Here is a 22047-nt window from a genome sequence, read left to right as displayed (position 1 = left end):
CTATTTTATGTGCCGGAGAAATCCTGCCCAGCCGCGGGAGATGCACCAAAATCAGCGCTCAAAGTTTGCGGCTGAGGGTTGTTTGCTATCGCGCTGGAAAAAGATAGAGGAATATTTCCTATGCTGCGTGGTGCAGGATGATGCCCTTTGGGTCACTTTGCTTTGTTGGGTTAGTTTTAAGCGGGGAGCGCGGTGCAGCCTGCCCAGGCTGCTCTGCTTTGGGTGCTGTGGCGGCCACCTTAAGGTTTTCCTGCTCTTGCAGCATGCGGGCATTTGGGTGAGGGCTTTTAAAAATACATACATTGTAAGTCAGCTGCGACAAACACACCAAACACCTCCTATGCGCCCCTCGCTGTCCCCAGAGAGGAGGCAGAAGGAGCTTCCTAGTGCTCTGCGACTCCTGCGTCTCAAAGCGCACCGGCACAAAGGATAAATTAAAACCAAAAAATCCCACCCCCCCGTGCTCCTCTGCTGCGGCTCTGCCGAAATCTTCCCGAATTCGTGAGGGCAGCGCAGCGTGTTGGAGCATCTGCTGCTGCGGTTTCTTTGCAGGTCGGGCTCTGATAAGCAAGCGGAAGTTTTGCCGGCGTCAGGGCAGCACGATTTGGCCATTAAACAACTGATTTGCTCAAGCCCTGTGGGAAGCTGTTTTTCTGCTCGAGTTCCTCTATTTTTGGAAAGGATTTGGGGTCCCTGAGGAGCCGAGTGCTTAGGTGAGAGAGGTGACTGTATTTTGGGGAAGAAACTCGGTGGCTAGTTGTGATAATTTTACAGAAATAGGGTAGCACATCCAAGTGAAGACTTGTTTTCTTTCCCAATTGTCTGCTGGATTGCATGATTTTCACCATTAATATGGTGAAGATGTTCAGTCTGATTTTCGAGACTATTTACGCTTCACCTAAATGTAGGTCCTCCCCAGCCAGGTACATCCATCGCTTAGAGAAACCTGCAAATAATGCAAAACTAAGAGATTCCAGCGTAAGACACAATGTAAAGGGGGTAAAGCAAAGGCAGTTTGAGCAAATACTGCCCACAGGGCAGTGCAGTAAGCCAAGCGAAGGATTTGAAGGGTCGGAGGAAGGAGCAGAATTGCTGAAGGCAAATCATTAATCTGAGAAGTCTAACACACAGGGAATGCCCCGAGGAAAAGAGCAGAAACTCCGTTCAATAGCGAAAAGGCCAGAGCAGCGCTGCCAAGCCGGGTTCTGCTCTGCTCTGCTCGGGGACTGGAGCCGCGGCCCCTGCTCGCTTCCAAGATGCTGCTATTTTTGCAAGTCGCATCTGCTGGTTTTTGCAAAGACTTGTTTAAACTCGCCAAAGCCAAAAGCAAAGGGAGTTTTCTTCGTGTGAACCGTGAGTCAGGCTCTTAGGGTTGTTTCGTTTTGTTTTTTCTTCCATTTTCTTCCTCTTACTCTTACAGGACCAGTGTTCTGACAGAGCGGGGTTTCACTTCTTAATGCTGCCCTGTCTGTTGGATCGAGTGCGAGTCCCAAATCATTTCACTGCTGCTTTACCGGGCTTTGTCGCGCGTCGCTCACAGTGGATTGTGACTTGGAAACGTTATCGTTGGGGACAGTAGGCAAGAGGGAAAGAGCGTGGTGTGACTTAAGGAGCCGAGTTTTCACAGCAACCAGCCCTTTGGTCCCAAATTGCCCCACAAAGGCGGTGACCAGCAGCGGCATCTTGCAGGAGGCAGCGCCGATCTGTGCTGGGTTGGGCGAGCCAGGTGGCCTCTTGTTTTCTCCAATTCTGTTTCTTTTCGGGTTTGGACACAGAACAAGATTTGTTTGACGTGTATGTGCGATGTTTATAGTATAGCTGGATAGCTGAATAAAGTCATTTGAGGACTTGGGCATACGTAGCGGATTTAAGGCAGCACTGTCTAGTTCTTAAACCTGAACAGAGATGGTGGTAATCTGTTGCCTGTTGGGTTTTTTTCCCGTAATAAGAGTTGGCTTATCTGTACTTGTTCTGGGCTAGGTTGTAAGCTTGCCCTTATCCTAGCATCTAGTGACTATTTCAATATCCGATTGCTCATTAGACACTAGGTATGAAATGTGTTTCGACAGACACTCCAGAGCGGTCCCCGGGGGCAGCATCACTGCAGGTCTCTGGGAGCCTGTTCAACTTTTATTTTTATGATGGAGACTGTCTCCATTCATGCAGCATTCAGGGAATGGCTGGAAAAACCTTTGTTTGGAGCGAGAGCAGAAGCTGGGAAGAGCTGGCGAGCCATGAACCCGCAGTTAAAGTGCAGCACGGTGCGCTTGGGTTCAGCCCCTGGGTCTGCAAGCAATTTTCTGAGGCAAGACCTTGACCTTAGCGCCGCTTTGTGTGTTGGCGTCCTACGTCTGAAAGGACAATGGTGATTTCAGAGGTTTCAAAACATTTTAAAGTGTAACTATCATGCCTTTTATTAGGCTGGGCAGTTGGCATTTTTATAAGCCAAGCTTAAGGTTTCAGAATAATGTGTATTGAATTTCCTTGGCGTGCTCCGTTTCGTGTCCATGGCGTTATTCGTGCTGTTGAAGGAGGGCGGTCACAGGTGCTCAGAAGACCACATAGAAGAACCAGGACTGCTGCAGATCAGCTGCTCCGTGGCTCTCTGGTCCTATGGAAACTACAAAGCCAAGAGTCAGTTTTCCCTCCAGGACACCACGACCTGACAGCAGGATGCTACATAACCATCCCTTTCAAAGGCATCTCCTTCACTAAAAATAAACCAAGAAAGCCCCAGAAGTGTTGGTAACCAGCACTGAGCTCTCCGCAGCCTTGAGGAGGAGGAGGAGGAGGAGGAGGAGCACACTGCAGCCCCGACACAGCCCAAACCTGTTGCTCCGCGGCAAGCTGTGCATGTTTAAAGACCCGGTATTACTCGGGATGCTGGCGGAGCGTCGGGGGGAGCGGGTTATTGTGGGGGAACAGATGTGCCGTGCGCTGTTGCCGCGTGCCGGCTCTGCGCCGCGGCTCCCGGCACCAGGTGCAGCCATTGTTCTGGCTGGTCCCTATTCATCCGCCCTCGGCTGCCGCTCTGCGCCCGCTCCCTCATTGTTTCTCCAGGAAATTAGCATTAAAAACCCATCCCAAACCCCCACGTCCCTCAACTGCAGGTGACTGTTATTGGCCCCAGCTGCCACCCTTGTGCTTGATTACTTCCATATGGGGTTGTGGCAAGAAGTAGGATCTACTTATTGATTTTTTTTTTTTTTTAATATATTTTCTTCCTCTTTTTTATTCCCCCCGCCCCGCACAGACACTTCAGCACTCACAGGGAACAAAACCCTGAAATCTATTAAGCCCCCGATAGGCTCCAGTTGCTGTTACAACTGGGATGAACATTTTACAAGCAAAGCTAATTACACCCTCTCCCTGCTTTCTTCCTTTCTTCTGCCCCTGCCCCATAAATGTAAAATAACCGGAGGGCAATTGGTAGTAAATTAAATGTTTGCAGTGTCCTGAGAGGAGGTTTTCTTGCTAGCAGGAAGAAGTCTGCTGGGCTTTAGATGTTTGGTTATTTGGGGTTTTTTTGCTCGAAAATGGGACAGCCTGGTCTCTGGCGTGTCACTGTGGCACTCCTGTGAAGGGACACACAGATCCCAACCTGGGTCTGGAAAGAAAAGGAAGGGAAAAAATAGTTGAACAAGTGGGTTGTTAATTTGTGACCATAGTCAACGGTTGAGAGGAGCCCAAGAGAAGCTGCACACCGACTGGGGTTACAGAAATCTAGGAGCAATGTGATTTTCTCCTGGTGCGGTTCATCTGCAGGGCAGCAGGTTGTATGAAAGCCAAAACCCCCCACAATCCCTCCGGGTTTCCCGCTGTCGGGGCAGCGTGGGTTTGCCTGGAGATGTTTGGCAGTTGAGAACAGCAGAGCGGGCAGGGGACATCTCTTAATGTCCTGCCTGGGACTGGAGGACAAGGCTGTTCTGCAGGGGCACAGAGCATGCCCAGCGAGGAGGAGGATGGTTGGGTCGTGTTCCAGGATGAGGGGAACAGCCCACGCAGCCCTGAGCTGCTTGGTGCCAGGCAGCAGGGGAGGAGATGGGCAGCTGGGCCCAGCGCTGGAGGCGTCAGGCAAAGCTTTCCCCTGTGCTTCTGTCCGAACAACCGGGGTGACAAAGGCCAGACCGAGCCTGGAGGTTGGTCAGTTGGAGTAGAATCGGAATCATTTCAGTTGGAAGAGACCCTCAGCATCATCAAGTCCAACCATAACCTAACCTAACTATATAATTAACCCATGTCCGTAAGAACCTCGTCTAAACACCTTTTAAACCCCCCCAGGGCTGGTGACTCCAGCACTGCCCTGGGCAGCCTGTTCCAATGCCCCACAGCCCTTTGGGGAAGAAACTGTTCCCCAGATCCAACCTCAACCTCCCCTGGCGCAACTTGAGGCCGTTTCCTCTGCTCCTGGCGCTTGTTCCTGGGGAGCAGAGCCCGACCCCCCTGGCTCCAAGCTCCTTTCAGGCAGTTCAGAGATCAGAAGGTCTCCCCTCAGCTCCTGTTCTCCAGCTGAACCCCCCAGGTCCCTCAGCCGCTCCCATCACACTTGTGCTCCAGCCCCTCACCAGCTCCGTTCCCTTCTCTGCACTCTCTCTAGTATTTCAATGTCCTTCTTATGATGAGGGGCCCAAAACTGATCCCAGGATTCAAGGTTTGGCCTCCCCAGTGCTGAGTACAGTGGCACAACCACTTCTCTAGTCCTGCTGGCCACACTGTTTTTGACACAAGCCAGGATGCTGTTGGCTTTTTGGCCACCTGGGCACAGGCTGGCTCATATTCAGCCGCTGTCACCAACACCCCCAGATCCCTTTCTACCAGGCAGCTTTCCAGCCACTTTCCAGTTTGTATCCCTATGGAGAAATGCCGGCTTTTCCGGAGCTTGGTTGTGCTGCGGCGTTGCAGCTGACGAGGTTTGTGCTGGTGGCTCCTCACAGGGAGCTTGCTGGGGGTGATGGTCCTCAAAGCACCACAAGCGAGGTGTTCCATGCTCTGCCTGGGGCTGGGCAGGCTGCTGGAGGACCAAGGCCCATCAGAGCCCCACAAACCTCAGCCGTTATGGCTTGTGAGGCTATTTCATAGGTAATCGGTGGGGTTTGTGCCTTTGCATTCGCGGTGGTGCCTCAGCAGCCACTTCCATGGGAGGTGCCTCGTTCCCTACGGTGACGCTGGGGGCAGCTCATGCCGAGCCCAGCAGGGCGCTCTGGCGTGACAGAGGTGCCACAGTTGCAGTGCAGATACACGGGTGCAGGATTCTGTCTAGAAAAGATCCTAGATGTTCTCCTCTCTCCTTAGAGCAACCAGTTAACAACTGTGGTTTCTTGAGGGTGAAGCAAAAGAAGAGGGAAATCAGTAGAGACTTTTCCTTTACTTCTCCACTTGTTTTCAGACTACGATGAGTCTTTAGAAAACAGCTCTTACCAGTGGAGGAACTGTATGAGGATGCTTGGGGTGATCAATCTCTGGACTCGCTTTCTCCCTGAGTCAGAGAAGGGAATTTCCATTCCACTCCCATGTCTTTCACATGGAAGATACGTTCAAGACGATGACTTTTTATTCTGGTAATGCAGCCCTTTTGAGCAAAGAGTCTGTGTTGCTACTCTGAAATAGATGCTGCAGTGAGTCTGTACTCAGATACAGAAATCTTTGGGAATGGCTGGAGCTTGGCTGATTATCTCAAGGTTCATAAATGCAAACTTATGGGTGGGGAATGGCTTTGTCCTAAGACTTTGTGTCTCAGCATCGGTTCTTCGGCACTTGTCCTGTGCAGGGGTAGGAGTTGGACGTGGTGATCCTTGTGGGTCCCTTCCAACTCAGGGCATTCTATGATTCCATGATTTGCCAGGTTGACCTCCACCTCGAGGTCCATCCTGCGGTGATGGGTGGGACCCACCGATGCAGTTTGTGAGGAGGGTTTCAAGTAAAAATCCTGGTTGGCGTCTGAGGAGGTGGATTGAACTGAAGTCCTCAGGTTATGTACTGCAGGTACCTCCATCCTGGTAGGGACCCGTCCCACCTTGTCAGCCTGGCGTGGACCAGCAGATGTTCTGGGAGGCAGCCATGCAGGTGCAATGGTGGCGGTTCTGCATGTCTAGCGATGGACTTCTAGATACAAAAACCTGAGCCCCTTAGAGGTGCTTGTGGGGTGTGGGGAGAGAGAGCCACAAGGTAAATCGGGTCGGAAAGGTGGATGAAGTGAGCGAGACAACCTAACAGGGAGTCTTGAGCAATTTTCCTCATACTTGTTTTAAACCCTTCAAAGTCAAATCTCAAAACTTCGGGGGTTTCTTCTCCCTAATTAAATTAACAGGCCATATGGTGTTTACTGTGAGCGCCTGCAATATGGAAGGAGCTACCTCCTGGATCACTTTCTTTTTTCAAAAGAAGCTGCTTCACCTGATGTCGCTGCTCTGAAATGTTCTTTGCAGCCACCTCGCTGCTGTTGGTGTCACCTTCTGATCCTGGGCATGAGCTGTGCTGGAACCTTTTGTGTTTGCCACCTTCTTTGTCTTCTCCCAACCTTTGGTAATGCGGGTGTCCTGCTCGGTGTGTGCAGGTCAGGGGTGTTCTGTGCTTTTTCACATGCAGGTAATGATTCTTGTTCTTGGAGCTAAGGAGCATAGAGAACAACTCAGAGCGGTGGGATTTTGGGGGGTTGTGGTGTTATTTTTAACCACCACTACTGATATTTTTGCTGAGGGTAACGTTACAGTCTCAGGGCTGTGTGAAACTGAAAGTTTTGTTGAGTTTTGTTGTTTAAAAAAAAACCCACAACGTACTTTGCATGTGCTGCTTTTATCTTTACATGGAATCTGGAGGAGGAAATGAAGACCTTGAGGAAGAAAACCATCGCTTTATTTCTTATTAGGCTCTTGCGTTTAGATGAACAGGAGAACAGGGTAAGAATCTCTAAACCTGTAGGAGAAGTGGAGGAATGAAAAGCCCCCGATTTTGCTTGTCTGTTTTCAGCTACTCTAGCTCGTGTAGCAGGGTTTTGGTGAGCATGGCTCTTGTGTGCGAGCGGACTTTGTGAGCCCATCCTGACCTCTCCAGCGATGCACGTTAACCTGTGTCTGCAATCTTAACTTGTTGACGTGCCTTTTCCATAGGGGCTCAGTGTTAAGAGGGGAGCTGGATGACCCTTCATCTTCAGGCAGGTTCAGCGTGTTCTGGCGTATCTGAGCTCCAGATACATTTGCGTCCGCTGAACAAACCCTGCCACACTAGCATATTCCCTGTAACGTATGCTCAAAGGGTGTTTCTTTGCAGAGAGGCCTCTCTAAAGATAGCATCATGAAGTTCTGTGTTGTCAACCAAGGACACTTGATCTAAAAAACAACATTTGATACACAGACAAGGTTTGCAAGTGCCATCTGGAATCTGGGAGATGAGCTAGGTTGTCTCTGGTTTGCATACACTCACCAGGAATAAAAAAGTACATGCGGGCAGATTAATTTGTCAGGATTGCCTGAGCAGGACCATTTAGTCCACACAAATGTCCTCGGTGACATGGGACACCAGTGTAATCCCATAGCGCTGGCGCACCTTCTTAGGGTGCTGCACATAATTCTGTCGTTTAGTGGTGTGTTTATTGAAACCCAGGTGGAATCAATTTAAATTCCCTGGGGCCAGTAATATTTTAATCTCCTGTCAAGCATACTACAAGGCAGAACCTGCAAGTGGTGCAAAGCCCTGCAGAAATGGGCATATTTTGGGGGAGGTGGGGATGCAGGATGCGCAGATGTCTCTGTCTGGCTTCATCTCTGCGTGCTGGAGAGACTGTCCCCAAAACCATGGCAGCGCTCGAAGCAGGAACCTGGAGACCATCAACATCAAACACAGCCCTGGGCTGAACGGCAGGCTTACTGTCCACGTCTTCCCAGGGATATGTAGGTTATAAAACGTATTTTACTTCAGGGCCTATTTCTTGACTTTCTAGTTATCCTCTCGTATGCAAATCTAATTTGCCTAATGGGCTGGTGAGTGTAATTGAAAGGCAGGCTGCACTTACACGATAGTGAAAAGTCTCACCTGTGCCCAAGCACAGATGGGTCTCTGCCTCACTGCCGCATCGTTAGAGGAAATTTATAGGCACTGTGACCAGGAGAGGAAAATAGCACTTTGAAACAAACTTGTGGTTTGCTGATGTTTATTTGTGTGTAGAGTGGGCTCTCTGTTTCCTGGGTTTGCAATTTTGATGGTCACACTTCTTGGTTAATGTCATCTGTGTCTTTTCCTTGTGCAGCAGTTGATGGTGACCAAGCTAACGTAGGTTACTAGTAACTAGTTTAGGGCAATCCTAAGAGTGATGAGTTGGAAAGTCTTCTGTGTGCTGTGCTGCAGTAAATGCTTTGAAAGCAAGTGCATTAGCAGCTGAGCCAACACCGTCACTCTGCAGTCCCTGTGCGTCGCTGAACCTCCAGAGGTTGTCCATGGAGAATCTCCAGAGGTTGTCCGTGGAGAACCTCCACCTCAGCTGCCCGTGAGGATGGAACACAGCAGAGACAGTTACTGCTGGGGAGGCCAAACCTTGAATCCTGCGGTCAGTTTTGGGACTCTCACACCAAGAAAACCCTTGAGGTGCTGGAGCGAGTTGAGAGGAGGGAACGGAGCTGGTGAGGGGCTGGAGCACAAGTGTGATGGGAGCGGCTGAGGGACCTGGGGGGTTCAGCTGGAGAACAGGAGCTGAGGGGAGACCTTCTGATCTCTGAACTGCCTGAAAGGAGCTTGGAGCCAGGGGGGTCGGGCTCTGCTCCCCAGGAACAAGCGCCAGGAGCAGAGGAAACGGCCTCAAGTTGCCCAGGGGAGGTTGAGGTTGGATGTGGGGAACAATTTCTTCCCCAAAGGGCTGTGGGGCATTGGAACAGGCTGCCCAGGGCAGTGCTGGAGTCACCATCCCTGGAGGGGTTGAACAGATGCGTAAATGAGGTTCTTTGGGACATGGGATTTAGTGATGGACTTGACAGTGTTGGGTTAACAACTGAACTTGGTGATCTTAAAGGTCTTTTCCAATTAATATGATGCTATTCTATGTCTGTGTCTGCTGGGTTCATTCCCTGAAGAGCCCCAGAAGCAGTGAATTTGACTGGCTCTCCTGCCCACCTCCATCTCTCCATGCCTGGGACCTGCAGGAGGTGCTGGCTCCTGGTCCAGCGCCACACTGGTGTCCCCACTCCCAAAGCTGAGTGGGTGCACATCTATATCATCAGGCCCCTAAACACCTCTAAGTCCCATCCCAAAATGTGTTCCTCCTGTGCTGCCAGCTCCATGGGATGCTGGAAAGCTTCCCACGTGCTGGTGGGCTTGAGGGGTGAAGGGGAAGAGCAATTTGTCTAGTGACACGAGGAGTGTTTTTAAGAGGCAGAATTGTCATCTTGGCAGGACTCCTGTGTGTGTCATTGATCGGGAGCGAATGTTAGCTGGGCAGCAGTTAATGTGCTTAGCGCCCAAGTGAGTGAGACACTCTCTAAAGCGAGCCAGCCTGAGTTATGGTGTGATTAGCGAGTCTTGGCTGCCTTGGGTGCCCTGGCAGGACAGCGAGGTGGGTGTTGGTGTGAGCAGCACTGCTGGCTCTGCAGGGCCGCGCTGGTGGAGCCAGGGCCGGCGTTGGGCTGGGGAACCTTGTGTCCACAGTTGGGACTTCAGCACTTGTAGGAAGTTGTAAATAATGGGGATGAAAGACTTCCCAAGTCTTTTCTATGTTCCTCCTTGATCGATTTCGTAGAATCATAGAATCACTTAGTTGGAAGAGACCCTCAGCATCATCAAGTCCAACCATAACCTAACCTAACTATGTAATTAACCCATGTCCGTAAGAACCTTGTCTAAACACCTTTTAAACCCCTCCAGGGCTGGTGACTCCAGCACTGCCCTGGGCAGCCTGTTCCAATGCCCCACAGCCCTTTCCGGGAAGAAATGTTTCCAAATATCCAATCTAAACCTCCCCGGTGCAACTTGAGGCCGTTTCCTCTCATCCTATCAGTTGCTACTTGGGAGAAGAGACCAACACCCTCCATGCTCCAACCTCCTTTCAGGTACTTGTAGACAGCAATAATTAATTGGCCTATTTTTATATAAAGTTTGGTGGAACTCCAGCCCCTGGAGCTGCCTGGCGATGGGTGAACTCTGTCCAGAGAAGGGAGACTCTTTGCTGGACTCTGCTTTATATTTGGAAAGGAGGCACCGCTGGTGGGAGGCTTTAAGCAAAAGAACTTGCTGCACTGACCCAGAAACAGCATCTTTTTCGATATCTCCTAAATTTCTTACAGAATTGGCTAGAAAATTACCTCCTCTTTCACAACTTCATTTTTCCTACTGAAACTATTTTAATACTGAAACTAAGGCTTGGATATAAAACAGCAGGCAGTGAAAAAGACAGGTCGCTAGCCTGGTGTCTCAGAATACGGTGCTCAAAACCCCAGCACTGCTGCTGCTGAAATGCTTTTTGCAGATTCCCCTTTTCCGAGCCGTTTTGTTGAAGAAGGAAGCGGGCAGCTGAGGAGGCACAGGGCCCCAGGCTCGCAAGTGCGGCTCGTTGAGCACTGGTGAGATGGATCTGTGGCTTAAACCTCTTCTGTCGAGGTCCTGCTGGTGGATTTTAAGCAACGAGCAGCGCCGATGTTGTGACACCTCGAACTGCAACGTCTGTGCAAGAGCCTCTTGTGCAGGATGCGCTGCAGAGAAACTGCACGACAGCCAGAACCCTCCGGGAACGCTTTACCTGGGTGAGCCAAGCCCGGAGCCTCCCCGAGGCTCCTCCAGACCCACAAGTGTGACCAGAGAGCCCGGCAGGGGCTGTCACGATGGTGCCACCACGGCCTGGCTTCCTGTTCCAGCATCTCTGCTCCTTTCAATCAGTGGATACGTTTCTATTGACCATTACGAGCTGTGAAGAGCCCCTCAGAGCTAATTAGTAATAAGAGGATGATGCCAATTAAACACTGCTCCCTGGGCTCTGCCACCGCTTTCCTGGTACTGCTGGGTTAGCGAGGAAGGTAACAAAATGGAGCTGAGCGTGTGTTTCTTGTGGAGAGCAGGGGAAGGGTGGAGCTGCTTGTTAAATGGCCAGCAATGCAAGTTTTAAAAGGATTTATGAGTGCTAGATAAAATCATATGCTAAGGGCTGTCTCAAAGCCTCTTTTAAGGTGGAAAACGCCTTCAAAAGTTGAAGCTTGTTTTGTTGTGTTTTCTCCCTTTTGGGTCACATTTTTGCAGGTATGAATCTGCACCTTGATTTACTCCACAGCATTTAGCCTAAGCAGAAAGAAACAGAGATTTCCACTCCCAAAATTACAGTGATAGATTGTTCTTCTATATCACCCATGGGATTTTTGGTAGCAGATTATTTTCTTCATACCTCAGCACAGCTTAGCGCAACTTTATTTTAAAACCAGCGCTTGCAAACGCCTGAAGTTTTACAGTTCTGAATTTTTCCTTCTTCAAAACGTGAGTCCTCTTTCCGAGTTCATTGCATTTAATGCTGTTATTAATGGTTACAACAGCCCGGTGCTCTTCCAGAGAGGGCTTATGCCAGCTGATGGGTATTGAATAGGTATCAAGGACTAGACTGCTAATTAGATATAGGAGTTGTCGTAATGGGTGCCTCCACAATCCAGAAACGCTGCTGCGGCTGTCAAAGCTGCGGGGGGACGTGGTGACACACGCGCGGAGTGGTGACAGAGCTGGTGGCTTTGGCGTTGGGGTGCTCACCGTGCTGCCAAACCAGGGGTAAAGCCAGCGGGTTCGGTCCACATCGTGCAGCAGCGGCTGGTGCTTCGGTTTGGGCTGCACGGCGTCGCCAGAACCTCCATAGATGCGGTCCCTGAACTGCAGCCGAGGTTCCAGACACTGGCGATGGGAATGGAGCTTGGGTGCCGGCACTGCCCGGGGCTGCGCTGTCCTGTCCTGGTGTGTCACTTTCTGCCCTCTGGAGTAAACTTGGTGTTTGGTGAATCGCCCCATCCATGGCCTTGCTGCTCTGGGCAGAGAGGGATTTCAGACCTTTTTGGGGGGAACCACTTAAAGCCAACTTTTAAAATGCCTTTTCCTACCTAGAAGAACGGTGAAAGTGCTGTGTATTATTCATATGAGCATGGCTAACTCAATTCTTCCTTTTGCTGTACATTGCATTTCCTATAAGTGAAACTAAGACTCTTTTTTCCCTGACATAACATTTCTCCATATGCATAAGCCCCACAAAATAATCATTTAAAAAAAAAGAAGTCTTTGATAGCCAGCTGTTGCTCCGAGTCTCTTCCTACCCGGTCTCCCTTTTGTACGTGTTGTGTCTGTGCTCCACCGGACTTGGGAGCCATTAATCTTCCTGGTGTTTTCTTCCCTGCGGCAAATGAGAGACAGATGTTCCCATCTGGAAAGTGTGCTCCCGCCACCGTGGTTTCGCTCCGAGCCGGGGGGTTTGGAGAGCGCTGCGGCAGGCTGAGACTTTTAAGAACTAATTTTGCCATGATTGTGATAATTGCCTGTTTGATATCTGTAACTGCTTTCATTTTTCATTCGGAGCGCTTTAGCCTAATAAGTAAATAGCGCAGAGGAGTAAATGTTTCTTAATATCGTAATAGTGGTGGGTGATTAAAAAGAAAAAAGTCTTTATTCTGTAACTTTAGACGGAACAGTGAAATGATGAAAAATTACTAAAATACTTGAACAGTGACTACCCACGTGAATTAGTGAGCACCTCTGGCTTTGCTGGAACGCAGTCCCCTGCCCAAGGAGCTCTGAGCAGTCGGAGGGTGGTTTTGGGGAGGGAGGAGCAGTTCCCCTGATCCCCAAAGCCGTCCCCATCCTCACACTGGAACACTGGCTGCTCTGTAGGCTTTGCTCTCCAGGAATACATTCAGAACATATCCCTGCCTTCGGGGCGGCTGGCGAGGATGAGGAGGGGTCACTGTGTCCCTTTGAGGCAGCCAGTGAGCAAAAGGTGTTGGTGGGGACATCACGAGATGAACTTGGGTCCCCAAGACTGGCAGCGTGGGAAGGGAATTGCTGCGGCGTGTTGGTAACAGCAGCCAGAGCTCCCAGGTGGCTGCTGCGCCGCATGTAAATGGTTTTTAGGGCAGCTTTTATGGTCTGAGTAACTATTCCCTCCTTCCTTCATGGAAAAGAGAGCAGGAGAGCTGGGGCTACCACCCCAAGGTGGTTTCTGTTCTCGTAGAAGTGAGGCGACCAGAATTTGTGGGGTTTGCTGTGTACCCCGCGCTGGGGCTGCTGGAGGCGATGGTTTGTGGGCTGGATCCTGCAGCCGTGGGTTTGCACCGGTGGCCGTGGTGGGGGTCCCCGGGCCAAGAGGAACCTGGAGCTGGCAAGGCAGGATGGGTTGTGCCGATGGGGCTGGTGTGGCCAAGGCGAGGGCAGAGCCGGAGCTGCCACCGTCTCGTCCAGGTGGGAGCACAGCAGAACTGCTCTGCAGTCCACCCCGCGCTACCAGGGACTTTGTACAGCCAGGGACATTAATAGGTTTTCATAAAAATCACTGAAGGGCAAGACCGATAGAGATCTGCAGTCTGCCTCCAGGAATAAATTATTAATCTTATTTCCCTTATTAACTGATTTCTGGACTGTTTGCGAGCGATAACGTACTTTGCTCTTTCAAGTTCTCCTATCTGAGTTTCACATTGAATTGAGATTTAAAGTGAAACAGCTGCGTGTGGGAGAGGAATAGATGGCAATGGAGATACATGCGTTTATTTTTGATTTATAAACCGCCTGTCCCGGGCTCGGCAGCTCCCTCCCGTGTGGTGCGAGGCTCTCCGGCGAGGTGCCGAGTCCTCTCCCCTCCCACAGCATCTCGCAGCTCAGGAGCCGGGATGTGCTATGGAACTGAGCTAAACAGGGTAAAAATAGGCTGATCGCATTTGGCGGGGGAAGTATCGTAACGTAAGTTCCCCGCTGCAGCAGATGCTGGAGTATGGTCTTGGCCAACTCCGCGCTTTGGCGTGGAGGGAGGAGGACAGAGAGGGACCTCAGCTGACCAATATTTGCTGTTTGTGTGCCATGCTTTGTGTCCCCCAGATCTGGTGATATGTTCTCATTTATTGACTCAAGCAAAGGGAGACCTCTAGAAACCACCTTATGTGCAAATAAATGTCAATATTTGTATAGAAATGTAATCTTGACTCAAAACCTCGTAACATTTCCCTGTCTACTAAACTACAGCTAACCCAGTCATCCTTTATTTTTTCCTAAGGCTGCTCGATTGGCTGCCTTGTTTTGATGCTTATCTTCAGCCTTCCCTTTCCATCGCTTTCTGATGCCGTGATGCTGCAAAATGAGAAAACGTTGGCTTTTTGCTCGGTGATGCGATTTCAGTTTGAGCTTGGGGAAGGCTGGCTGGAGCAGGTGATGGAGGGATTGCAGCGGAGCAGCAGCGAACGGCGCCTGAGTAGCAATGCTCTTGGTTGTGAATAGATAACCTCTCATCTGCATGCCTTGGAGAACTGCAGAGGTGCTCCACAGATGGCTTAGAGCCGTCAAGGGGAGGGAAAGGCAACCTTAGAGCGGAGGAAAGATGTTAATAAAATTTAAATGTAATTCTTCCCATTTCTCAGTTCCTAAATGTGAAAAATATTAGCTTGGTGGAGACTGAAAACAGATGGTGAGCAGTTGGAGCAGATAAGCATGTTATTCAAAATAAACATTCGCCAAAGCTGGGGAGGTGGCAAACCATATTTCATTTCACCCTATTTACATTATCAGGTCAGGTTACGCTGATGCTGCCTCTCGTTTGCATTCAGACGCTCAACAGGGAACCCTGCGACAACACGAGCCAACTGCAGCGTGTCCTTCTCGTCACAGCCGTGTTTGGACTGCAACGGGTGGTTTGGGCCATTTCCCTGGCTTTTTCTCCAGGATGATCTATTGAGCTGATTATCTTAAACCAGCTCTCCTGGGCTGTAGGCCGGGCCCTGCCAGCCACCCAAGAGGCCACCGAGCTCTGTCCTTCCTTTGCTTTCCTCTTTCAAACAGTCTCTTTACCCATTTAGACAAGCTTTGCATTGCTCTGTCTTAAACCAGAGGCTCTTACCCATGTAAACAGTGGGGAAATGAGCCCCTGGTTCCAAGGGCTGTTTGTAGAAAGGGTTCGTCTTGCTGATTTGTAGGTGAATTATCATAGATGCTTCTAGAGCAAGTAGTCAGCTGAGGTGGTAGGGCCAGTGTAAGGAGAGGTGCTGGAGTGTGGCGTATCTCCCGTGCTTTGGTGGATGTTTTGGGGTGGGCTGAATGACCTTTGGAGGTGTCTGTCTGTCCGCTGGCTCCAGGATGAGCCTGCGTAGCGAGCTTGGACCTGGCTCCTGGGTGACCAAAGGGTTTCTCCTGCCAGCCTTAACCTTGGATGCTCCCGCTGGGGTGATCCTCCAGTCCCTTGCTCTCAAGAGACAGGTGTGCATTTTGGGCTCCTGACGTTTTGAGGTGAGGAGTGGCCTTTTATGAGCACGTTCTACCTGTTCTAGATGAAAACTGAAAACATCTGCTCCGGTTAAACCTCTTCTTTCTGTGTGTAACCATGGCATGCTTTCACTCCTCTGACTCTGAACCACTGATGAGCCCCTTGTACAGAGTGTTTTGCACAAAAGACATCAGCTCAACCCAAATTTTATTAATGTATAGGCTTTAATGTAGCCACTTAGTGGCCAAAGCCTTGTTGACAAGGTCTGATTTTCGGGTCTTCTCTCTCCATCCTGCAGACTGTAAGAGGAAAATGCAAACCCTTATCTGTGTGCAAGTGCCAGTTGCACAGTGCTGTCTCATGTTTAATGCGATTGTATCTTATTTCTTCCAATGAGTTTTGTGGTTTGACTTCTGCAAAAAGCTGAAGCATGATAAGCTGGAGTGCTTCAGTCTGGCAGATCGGTTTGTGAGAAGCGGTTCAGAGTCCTTGCAGCTGATTTATAAAGGAGATCTACAAAATCACTTCCAGGCCAGGCAGGTCCCTCCTTCCTTCTTAACTCTTGCAGCTGTGAATCAAGGGGAACCCTACACCTGTGTCAAAAAGGCCTCAAATATATCGGTGCTTGTGGTGCATGTGCCCTCCAACCAGGCAGCCACAGCCTGAAATCCATTTCTCTAGATGGAGAAGGAAAGGCTTTGCTGCCTTGAGCTGATAGCAGGGTTCTGGAGCCTGTGCATACTCCGTGTGCTCGCTCATTAGGGCTGCTGGATGGTGCTAAATTGTACCCATGCAGATAGGATCATGGAATCATTTTGGTTGGAAGAACCTCTCAAGACCATCGAGTCCAACCATAACCCAACATTGGCACTAACCCACATCCCTGAGAACCTCATGTCCGTCTGTCCAGCCCTCCAGGGATGGTGACTCCAGCACTGCCCTGGGCAGCCTGTTCCAACGCCCCACAGCCCTTTGGGGAAGAAATTGTTCCCCAGATCCAACCTCAACCTGCCCTGGTGCAACCTGAGGCCGTTTCCTCTCATCCTATTGCTTGTTGCTTGGAAAAAGAGCACAACAGCCGGTGTAAATTCATACAGAGCACCTGCATTTGGTGCACCGGGGCAGTGGCTCTTTCCCTCTTCCCTTGCTCTCGGGATGAAGCCTTGCTCCGGAGCATCACCGGCCCAGGCTCTACATAACTGTCCATCGCCTCTTCCAAACGGGACCGTGCGTGTGGGATGCAGCCTGGGAGTCCTGGCCCCAGCAAGGATGCGAGGCAGGTTCGCGACCCGCTTTTTCTTAATAAATATAGATCGCCCATGCTGATATTATTCTGCCATTTGTCAGAACTATATTTTGAACTCGGAGAAGTGGATGGGGAGGAGGCTGTGTCTGTCTGCCAAGCAGGGCTGTTCCTGGCGCTCTTCTCCAGGTCCTCCTCTTGCTCTTTGGGGGAAGGCAACGTTTTGTTTTCCTCATCAAGTGTTTTTATTTATTTTTCCTTACTTAGTTTATTCTCTAATTTTCAAAGGCATTTTAAGGATTAGTTTAAATTCCAGTGTACTTCAGACACTCCCCAACTTGTGACTATATTTTTGGTGCCTCTTCTCAAACCCACAGGCATGAAGAGATGAATAAAGCAGCTTCTGTGTACAGTTTGCAACGCGAGTAAATGCTGGCTGTTCTTCAGAGCTTACCTATCACAGCAACACCGTCTTTGCACTAAACACCAAAGGTGGAAGCCTTCTTTAAAGAAAATAAGCGTGATTAAATCCGTGGGTGTTGAAACCGCCCCTCTGAAATGTGCTGCTGTGTTGTAGAACTGGAGTCTTGGTCCCCAGGAGCGCAACTTCTCCGAAGAGCGGTCGAGACCCCGCTTTGCCCCTGGTGTTCTACCCTGGTGTCTCACTTAGCTCATCCTCCTCTCCAAAAACAAAAGTCATTAGCTGCGCTTAATCTTAGCATATGCTCCTTTTTAATTTGTTACGCTCGGATGAGAACTGGAGCAGCAAAGGCAATAGGGTGCGTACTGAAAGTCAACGCGGAGAAACAAATAAAACCGGGGCCTTCTGGCGTGTGAGTGGAGAGCGGAAGGATGAAGGGTTTCAGGTGTATTCAAAGTGCTGGGGCTTTCTGGTCTCCTGCACACCTGGGCTCCCTAAATGGGACACGTGAATATATAGGGCACACAGTATAAAGCCATGTGTGCTACAGCTGTCCTGAGCCAGCTCTGCGACACCTGGAACCTGCAGCTCCCGTTGCGCTGAGATCTGGTCCTCAGGCTTCGTCGGCATTTGGAGATGATGAAACTCTTCTTGCATCAAGCCAAGACTAAGTCCAGGTAGGGTCTGGAAGGAGGAGTTTTTGAAGGAGAACAACCCAATGTTTCCAGTTTAGGCAGGTGTCCTGCTCTGACACTTGGAGTATTCGGTCATTGACAAATTATTCTTTGTAAAGCATCATCTAAGAATCTACTGTGGCATTTGTGTGGTTCCAGATGGCCGGTATGGTGGAGTGACTTGCAGGCGTTTTGAGGAGCATCTCAGCATCTCTGTGTGTCTGGAGGCCGCTGGTGAGCCAGTAAAGATTTCTGAACAGTGAAGGTGGCGTTTCTCCAGGGACTATCACACCGACTCATTTTTAGACCCAGATCAGCTCAAGGCTAAATCAAGTCCTTGTTCACAGTCTGGTTTGCTCACATGATTCTCATTAAATGGATGTGTTTAGGCTAAAAATGAGGAGTTTTAGGAAGGTGGTTTTTATCTGCGTTTATAGATGCCCCAGGTCATTAGCAGGAAGCTTTTAAATTTAACAGTCCTGTTTGCTTCTTGTCTGTTGGAGTGAGCTCAGGAAGGAAAGTGTTGGCTTCTTGTGGGCTTTGGTGTCTCATACAGGAGCTGGGTTTATTCTGGGGTTCTAAAATCCATGTAACTTTTTTCCCTGTAAATTAACTAAATTAGTTCTGCTTCCTTAATGTGCCTTAGGAGCGTTTTAGGAGGCAAGAGTAGAAACCTTACGGATTGGTTTCACGCTGTGTTTGTCTGCGGAACGTGGCAATGTCTGGTTGTCCGTATACTCCAGGGGAAGAGACTTTCACGGGAAGGGGTGAAGGTGATGGAGCGAGGCGGGGGGCCAGGTGTCGATGATTGGGAAGCAGGAGCCGCAGGCGGGAGCAATGCGGTGAATGTGATGCGCTCAGCATCCCCACAGCCGCGCACAGAACTCGCAGAGAAAAGCGCGAACCGCATCTCCCGTCCCTGTCCATGCACGATGTGCAAACGGGTCGTGGTTCTCATGGATTAGCTCACGGTTCTGCAATTATTCCTGTGTTCTGAGCAAACACGTTTCCATCCCCTGATGGCCATGGGGCACCGAGCGGTACATGAGCACAATTAGCGCTGCTTTGCCTGAGTCATATGTTTCCCTACCTGGGGGAGTGAGCTCAAACTTTTTGTGCTAGAAACAACCTTAACTTCATGCACAAATTGGGCTCTGACTCTTTTGTGCATTTATTTCAAGTGGGAGGAAAGACAGGGGTTTGTCTCCTGCTGTTGCCAACAAACTCACCTGCTGCCATAGGTACCTACGTGCACGAGTGATGTCCTCGTCCTACGTCAATGTATTGTTATGCCCCTGAACGTCGTCTTCATGTGTGGATGTGAGAGGCAGAGTCTGCACATCTGTATTAAACCATAGGAAAGGGTGACCAAACGGATGTGAATAGTAGTTTGCAATATTATATTAGTAAAATTATTCCATGTTAAAACTAATAGTGCGTGTGGTGGGTCCCCACTTTGTTGAGGAAAGCAAAGCCTAGAATGATTTTTATTTTTGAGAAACATTTAAATAAATACAGACACAGACTTTCTGCTGTGCAAGTGTTGTAGACACAGGTTTTATAGCAATTCCAGCCCTGCCACCTCAGTTATTCCAGCTCCATTGAAATAGCAGGAGAGCATGAATTTTCTGCATACACTCATTTCTGCTCCCCCTTCCACGGATTGTCCTGCAGACAGCCAAAAAAACCTGCTCGTCATAATGAACTTGGTTTGTTACTTTGCTGGCGTTAACGATGACTTGCCATACGGAAAATAAACGAGGCGGCTCGTGCTGGTGTGTGGTGGCAGCGCAGGTGCCGGTGGCTCCCGGAGCCCATTCCAGGCCAGCAGCACGAAGGGCTCGAGCGCCAACTCATGTATTTTTTGCTCTCGAAAGCAGCGTTTTTATTGTCAGGAGCTGCAAAGCAGCCGGTCTTGTGGTTGTATTTCAGTGCAGAACTTTGCCATCCATTCCGTGCTTCCCCGCTTTACGGGAACACAACATTTAATTGATTTGCCAGAACTTGAAAGCTGAGTTTCTTACAGCTGATAGACGTTTGTAAAAACTGTGGGTTACGAAAGAGATTGCAATCTCATTCGATTAGATTGCAGCGTGCGCTTTAATACTGCTGGAGCACGGTCACAACTCGTTAGCGACCTAATTGAACGAGGCGAGCGGCGGCTGGGGGAGCAGGGAGTGGTGACGGTGGTTTTGGAGGGACGATTCGCATCGTGTCGCCTTGTCCGTGGTCACGAGCTGTGGCACCGCGTCACGGACACCCCGGCACAGAGGGGCTGTTGGCTCCCATGGGAGCTGCGCTTTGGGAGGTGCTTTAGGCTTTGTCCGCTGAGCTGTCTGGAGTTTAAAAACAAAACAAACGCAAAAAAAACCTCACGCAAAAACCCCCAGGTTTGCATGAGCGCGTATTTCCTCTTTCTCTCTCACTTCACCCCAGGATGTCTTTTTAGGCTGATTCCAGCCATGCTGGAGCTGGGAGTGCAGCCCTCGCTCAGCTGAGCTGGGATGTCTCAGGAGACTTTGAGTCCTCAAGAGGGACCCTTAGAGGCTGAGAAAGCAGCTCTGATGCGATCCGGGGCTGGATTAGACCCTAGAGACTTCGCACAGGAGAGGAGGAGTGTGGAGCCGATTTAATCTCGTTTTTACAACGCCGTGACCATTTCGGTCACTTGCTGGCACAGCTGCTGCCCTGTTGCACCGATGCTCCCCGCACACCCCCAAACTGGGCGGCTCTTGCACCACTGAGCTGTCTCAGGGCTGGTGAGAGAACTCATTTCCAGAAGGACAGGGAACTGCTGGAGAGAGTCCAGCGCAGCCACCAAGATGCTGAAGGGAGTGGAGCATCTGCCGTGTGAGGAAAGGCTGAGGGAGCTGGGGCTCTGGAGCTGGAGAAGAGGAGACTGAGGGGGGACTCATTCCTGGGGATCAATATGGAAAGGGGCAGTGTCAGGAGGATGGAGCCAGGCTCTTCTGGGTGACAACCAGTGGCAGGACAAGGGGCAATGGGTGCAAACTGGAACACAGGAGGTTCCGCTTGAATATGAGAAGAAACTTGTTGGGGGTGAGGGTGTCAGAGCCTGGCCCAGGCTGCCCAGGGAGGCTGTGGAGTCTCCTTCTCTGCAGACATTCAAACCCGCCTGGACCCCTTCCTGTGGAACCTCAGCTGGGTGTTCCTGCTCCATGGGGGATTGCACTGGATGAGCTTTCCAGGGCCCTTCAACCCCTGACATTCTGGGATTCTGTGAACACGGGGTGCAGCGAGGTCCACCCCTTGCAAGGGAAAAGAGGTACAGGAACATTTAATTTATGAGGATTGTTTTTAAAAAGCAAACACGCCAGACTGGTCAGGGCGCTGTTTGCCAGGGTGTCTGGTTCAGAGCCTGGTTGTGCTGGCTGGGGAGCGGGGCTGGGGGTTAAACCTCGCACCCCTCGCCGGTTCTGCCCCATGCGTGTGAGCACACCTGGGGGCACCAAGGGGATCTTAAGCGGTGGGGGAAGCAAACCAAACAGGCAGAAATACTTTGAGGAAGCATCTTGGGGTGTAAGGGGTAAGAAGATGCAGTTGGGGGACTGGAATGGTGAACACAGGCACCCTGAGCCTGCCTGGCAGCATCTTGGGACACCCTCCGCACCCCGGGTGCCTGCCCCCTATCCCCTCTCGCCCCTGTCCTCACCCTTGCTATGTAGTTTGTGTGCTAGGCAGGGAAATGCTGGTCTGTGACTGTCACTAAGCGCTACCACCTTCTCTTCATACAGTTGCAGGTGAGAAGAGGGTGCCAGTGATGCCCGGATCGCCCGTGGAAGTGAAGATACAGTCCAGGTCCTCTCCTCCCAACATGCCGCCGCTGCCCCCCGTGAACCCCGGTGGCCCCCGGCCGGTGTCCTTCACCCCAACTGCACGTAAGACCCCAGGAACGCTGCTTTTCCCTCCAGCTCTAGGAGGAAAGGTTCTGCTTATAGAAGTCAGCGAGGACGTCTCAGCCATGGGCCAGGGCTGCTCGCCAGCACAGGGAGCTTTAGCAGTGCTGCATGGCTGTAAGGAAGGGGGGACTGGGGCTTTCCTGCTGTGTATGCAGGACAAATAACAGGGTCTGTAATCCTCCCCAGCCTCCCTACCTGCTCCTACCTTGCTCCTGGTGATTCCTTGAGACCTTCTTGCAGATGCAGCCTTGATTTCCACCATAAACTCCTTAAGAAATTGAAGTATTTTATCAGGCTGGCTTCAAACAAACCAAGAGCTGAGCTTTTCACTGTATCTTTCGGAGGAGTTAATTCCCGCTCTGCTGTATCTCACTTTGCAGACAGTGTTT

General features: G+C 50.5%; 1 protein-coding gene across 5 annotated transcripts in view; it reads left to right on the top strand.

Annotated features, from left to right (window-relative positions):
• Positions 1 to 22047, top strand: part of CBFA2T2 (CBFA2/RUNX1 partner transcriptional co-repressor 2) — a 62079-nt gene that overhangs the window by 22626 nt on the left and 17406 nt on the right. For all 5 annotated transcript variants that reach the window (XM_065849665.2, XM_065849664.2, XM_071815506.1 and 2 more), the window contains exon 2: positions 21494 to 21637. In XM_065849665.2, the coding sequence (XP_065705737.2) occupies positions 21494 to 21637 (144 nt within the window). The remainder of the gene's footprint in view (positions 1 to 21493; positions 21638 to 22047) is intronic.

This window comes from Patagioenas fasciata, chromosome 16 (genome assembly GCF_037038585.1).
Source record: "Patagioenas fasciata isolate bPatFas1 chromosome 16, bPatFas1.hap1, whole genome shotgun sequence".
NCBI classification, from domain to species: Eukaryota; Metazoa; Chordata; class Aves; order Columbiformes; family Columbidae; genus Patagioenas; species Patagioenas fasciata.
This window is presented reverse-complemented; position numbering and strand designations above follow the sequence as displayed.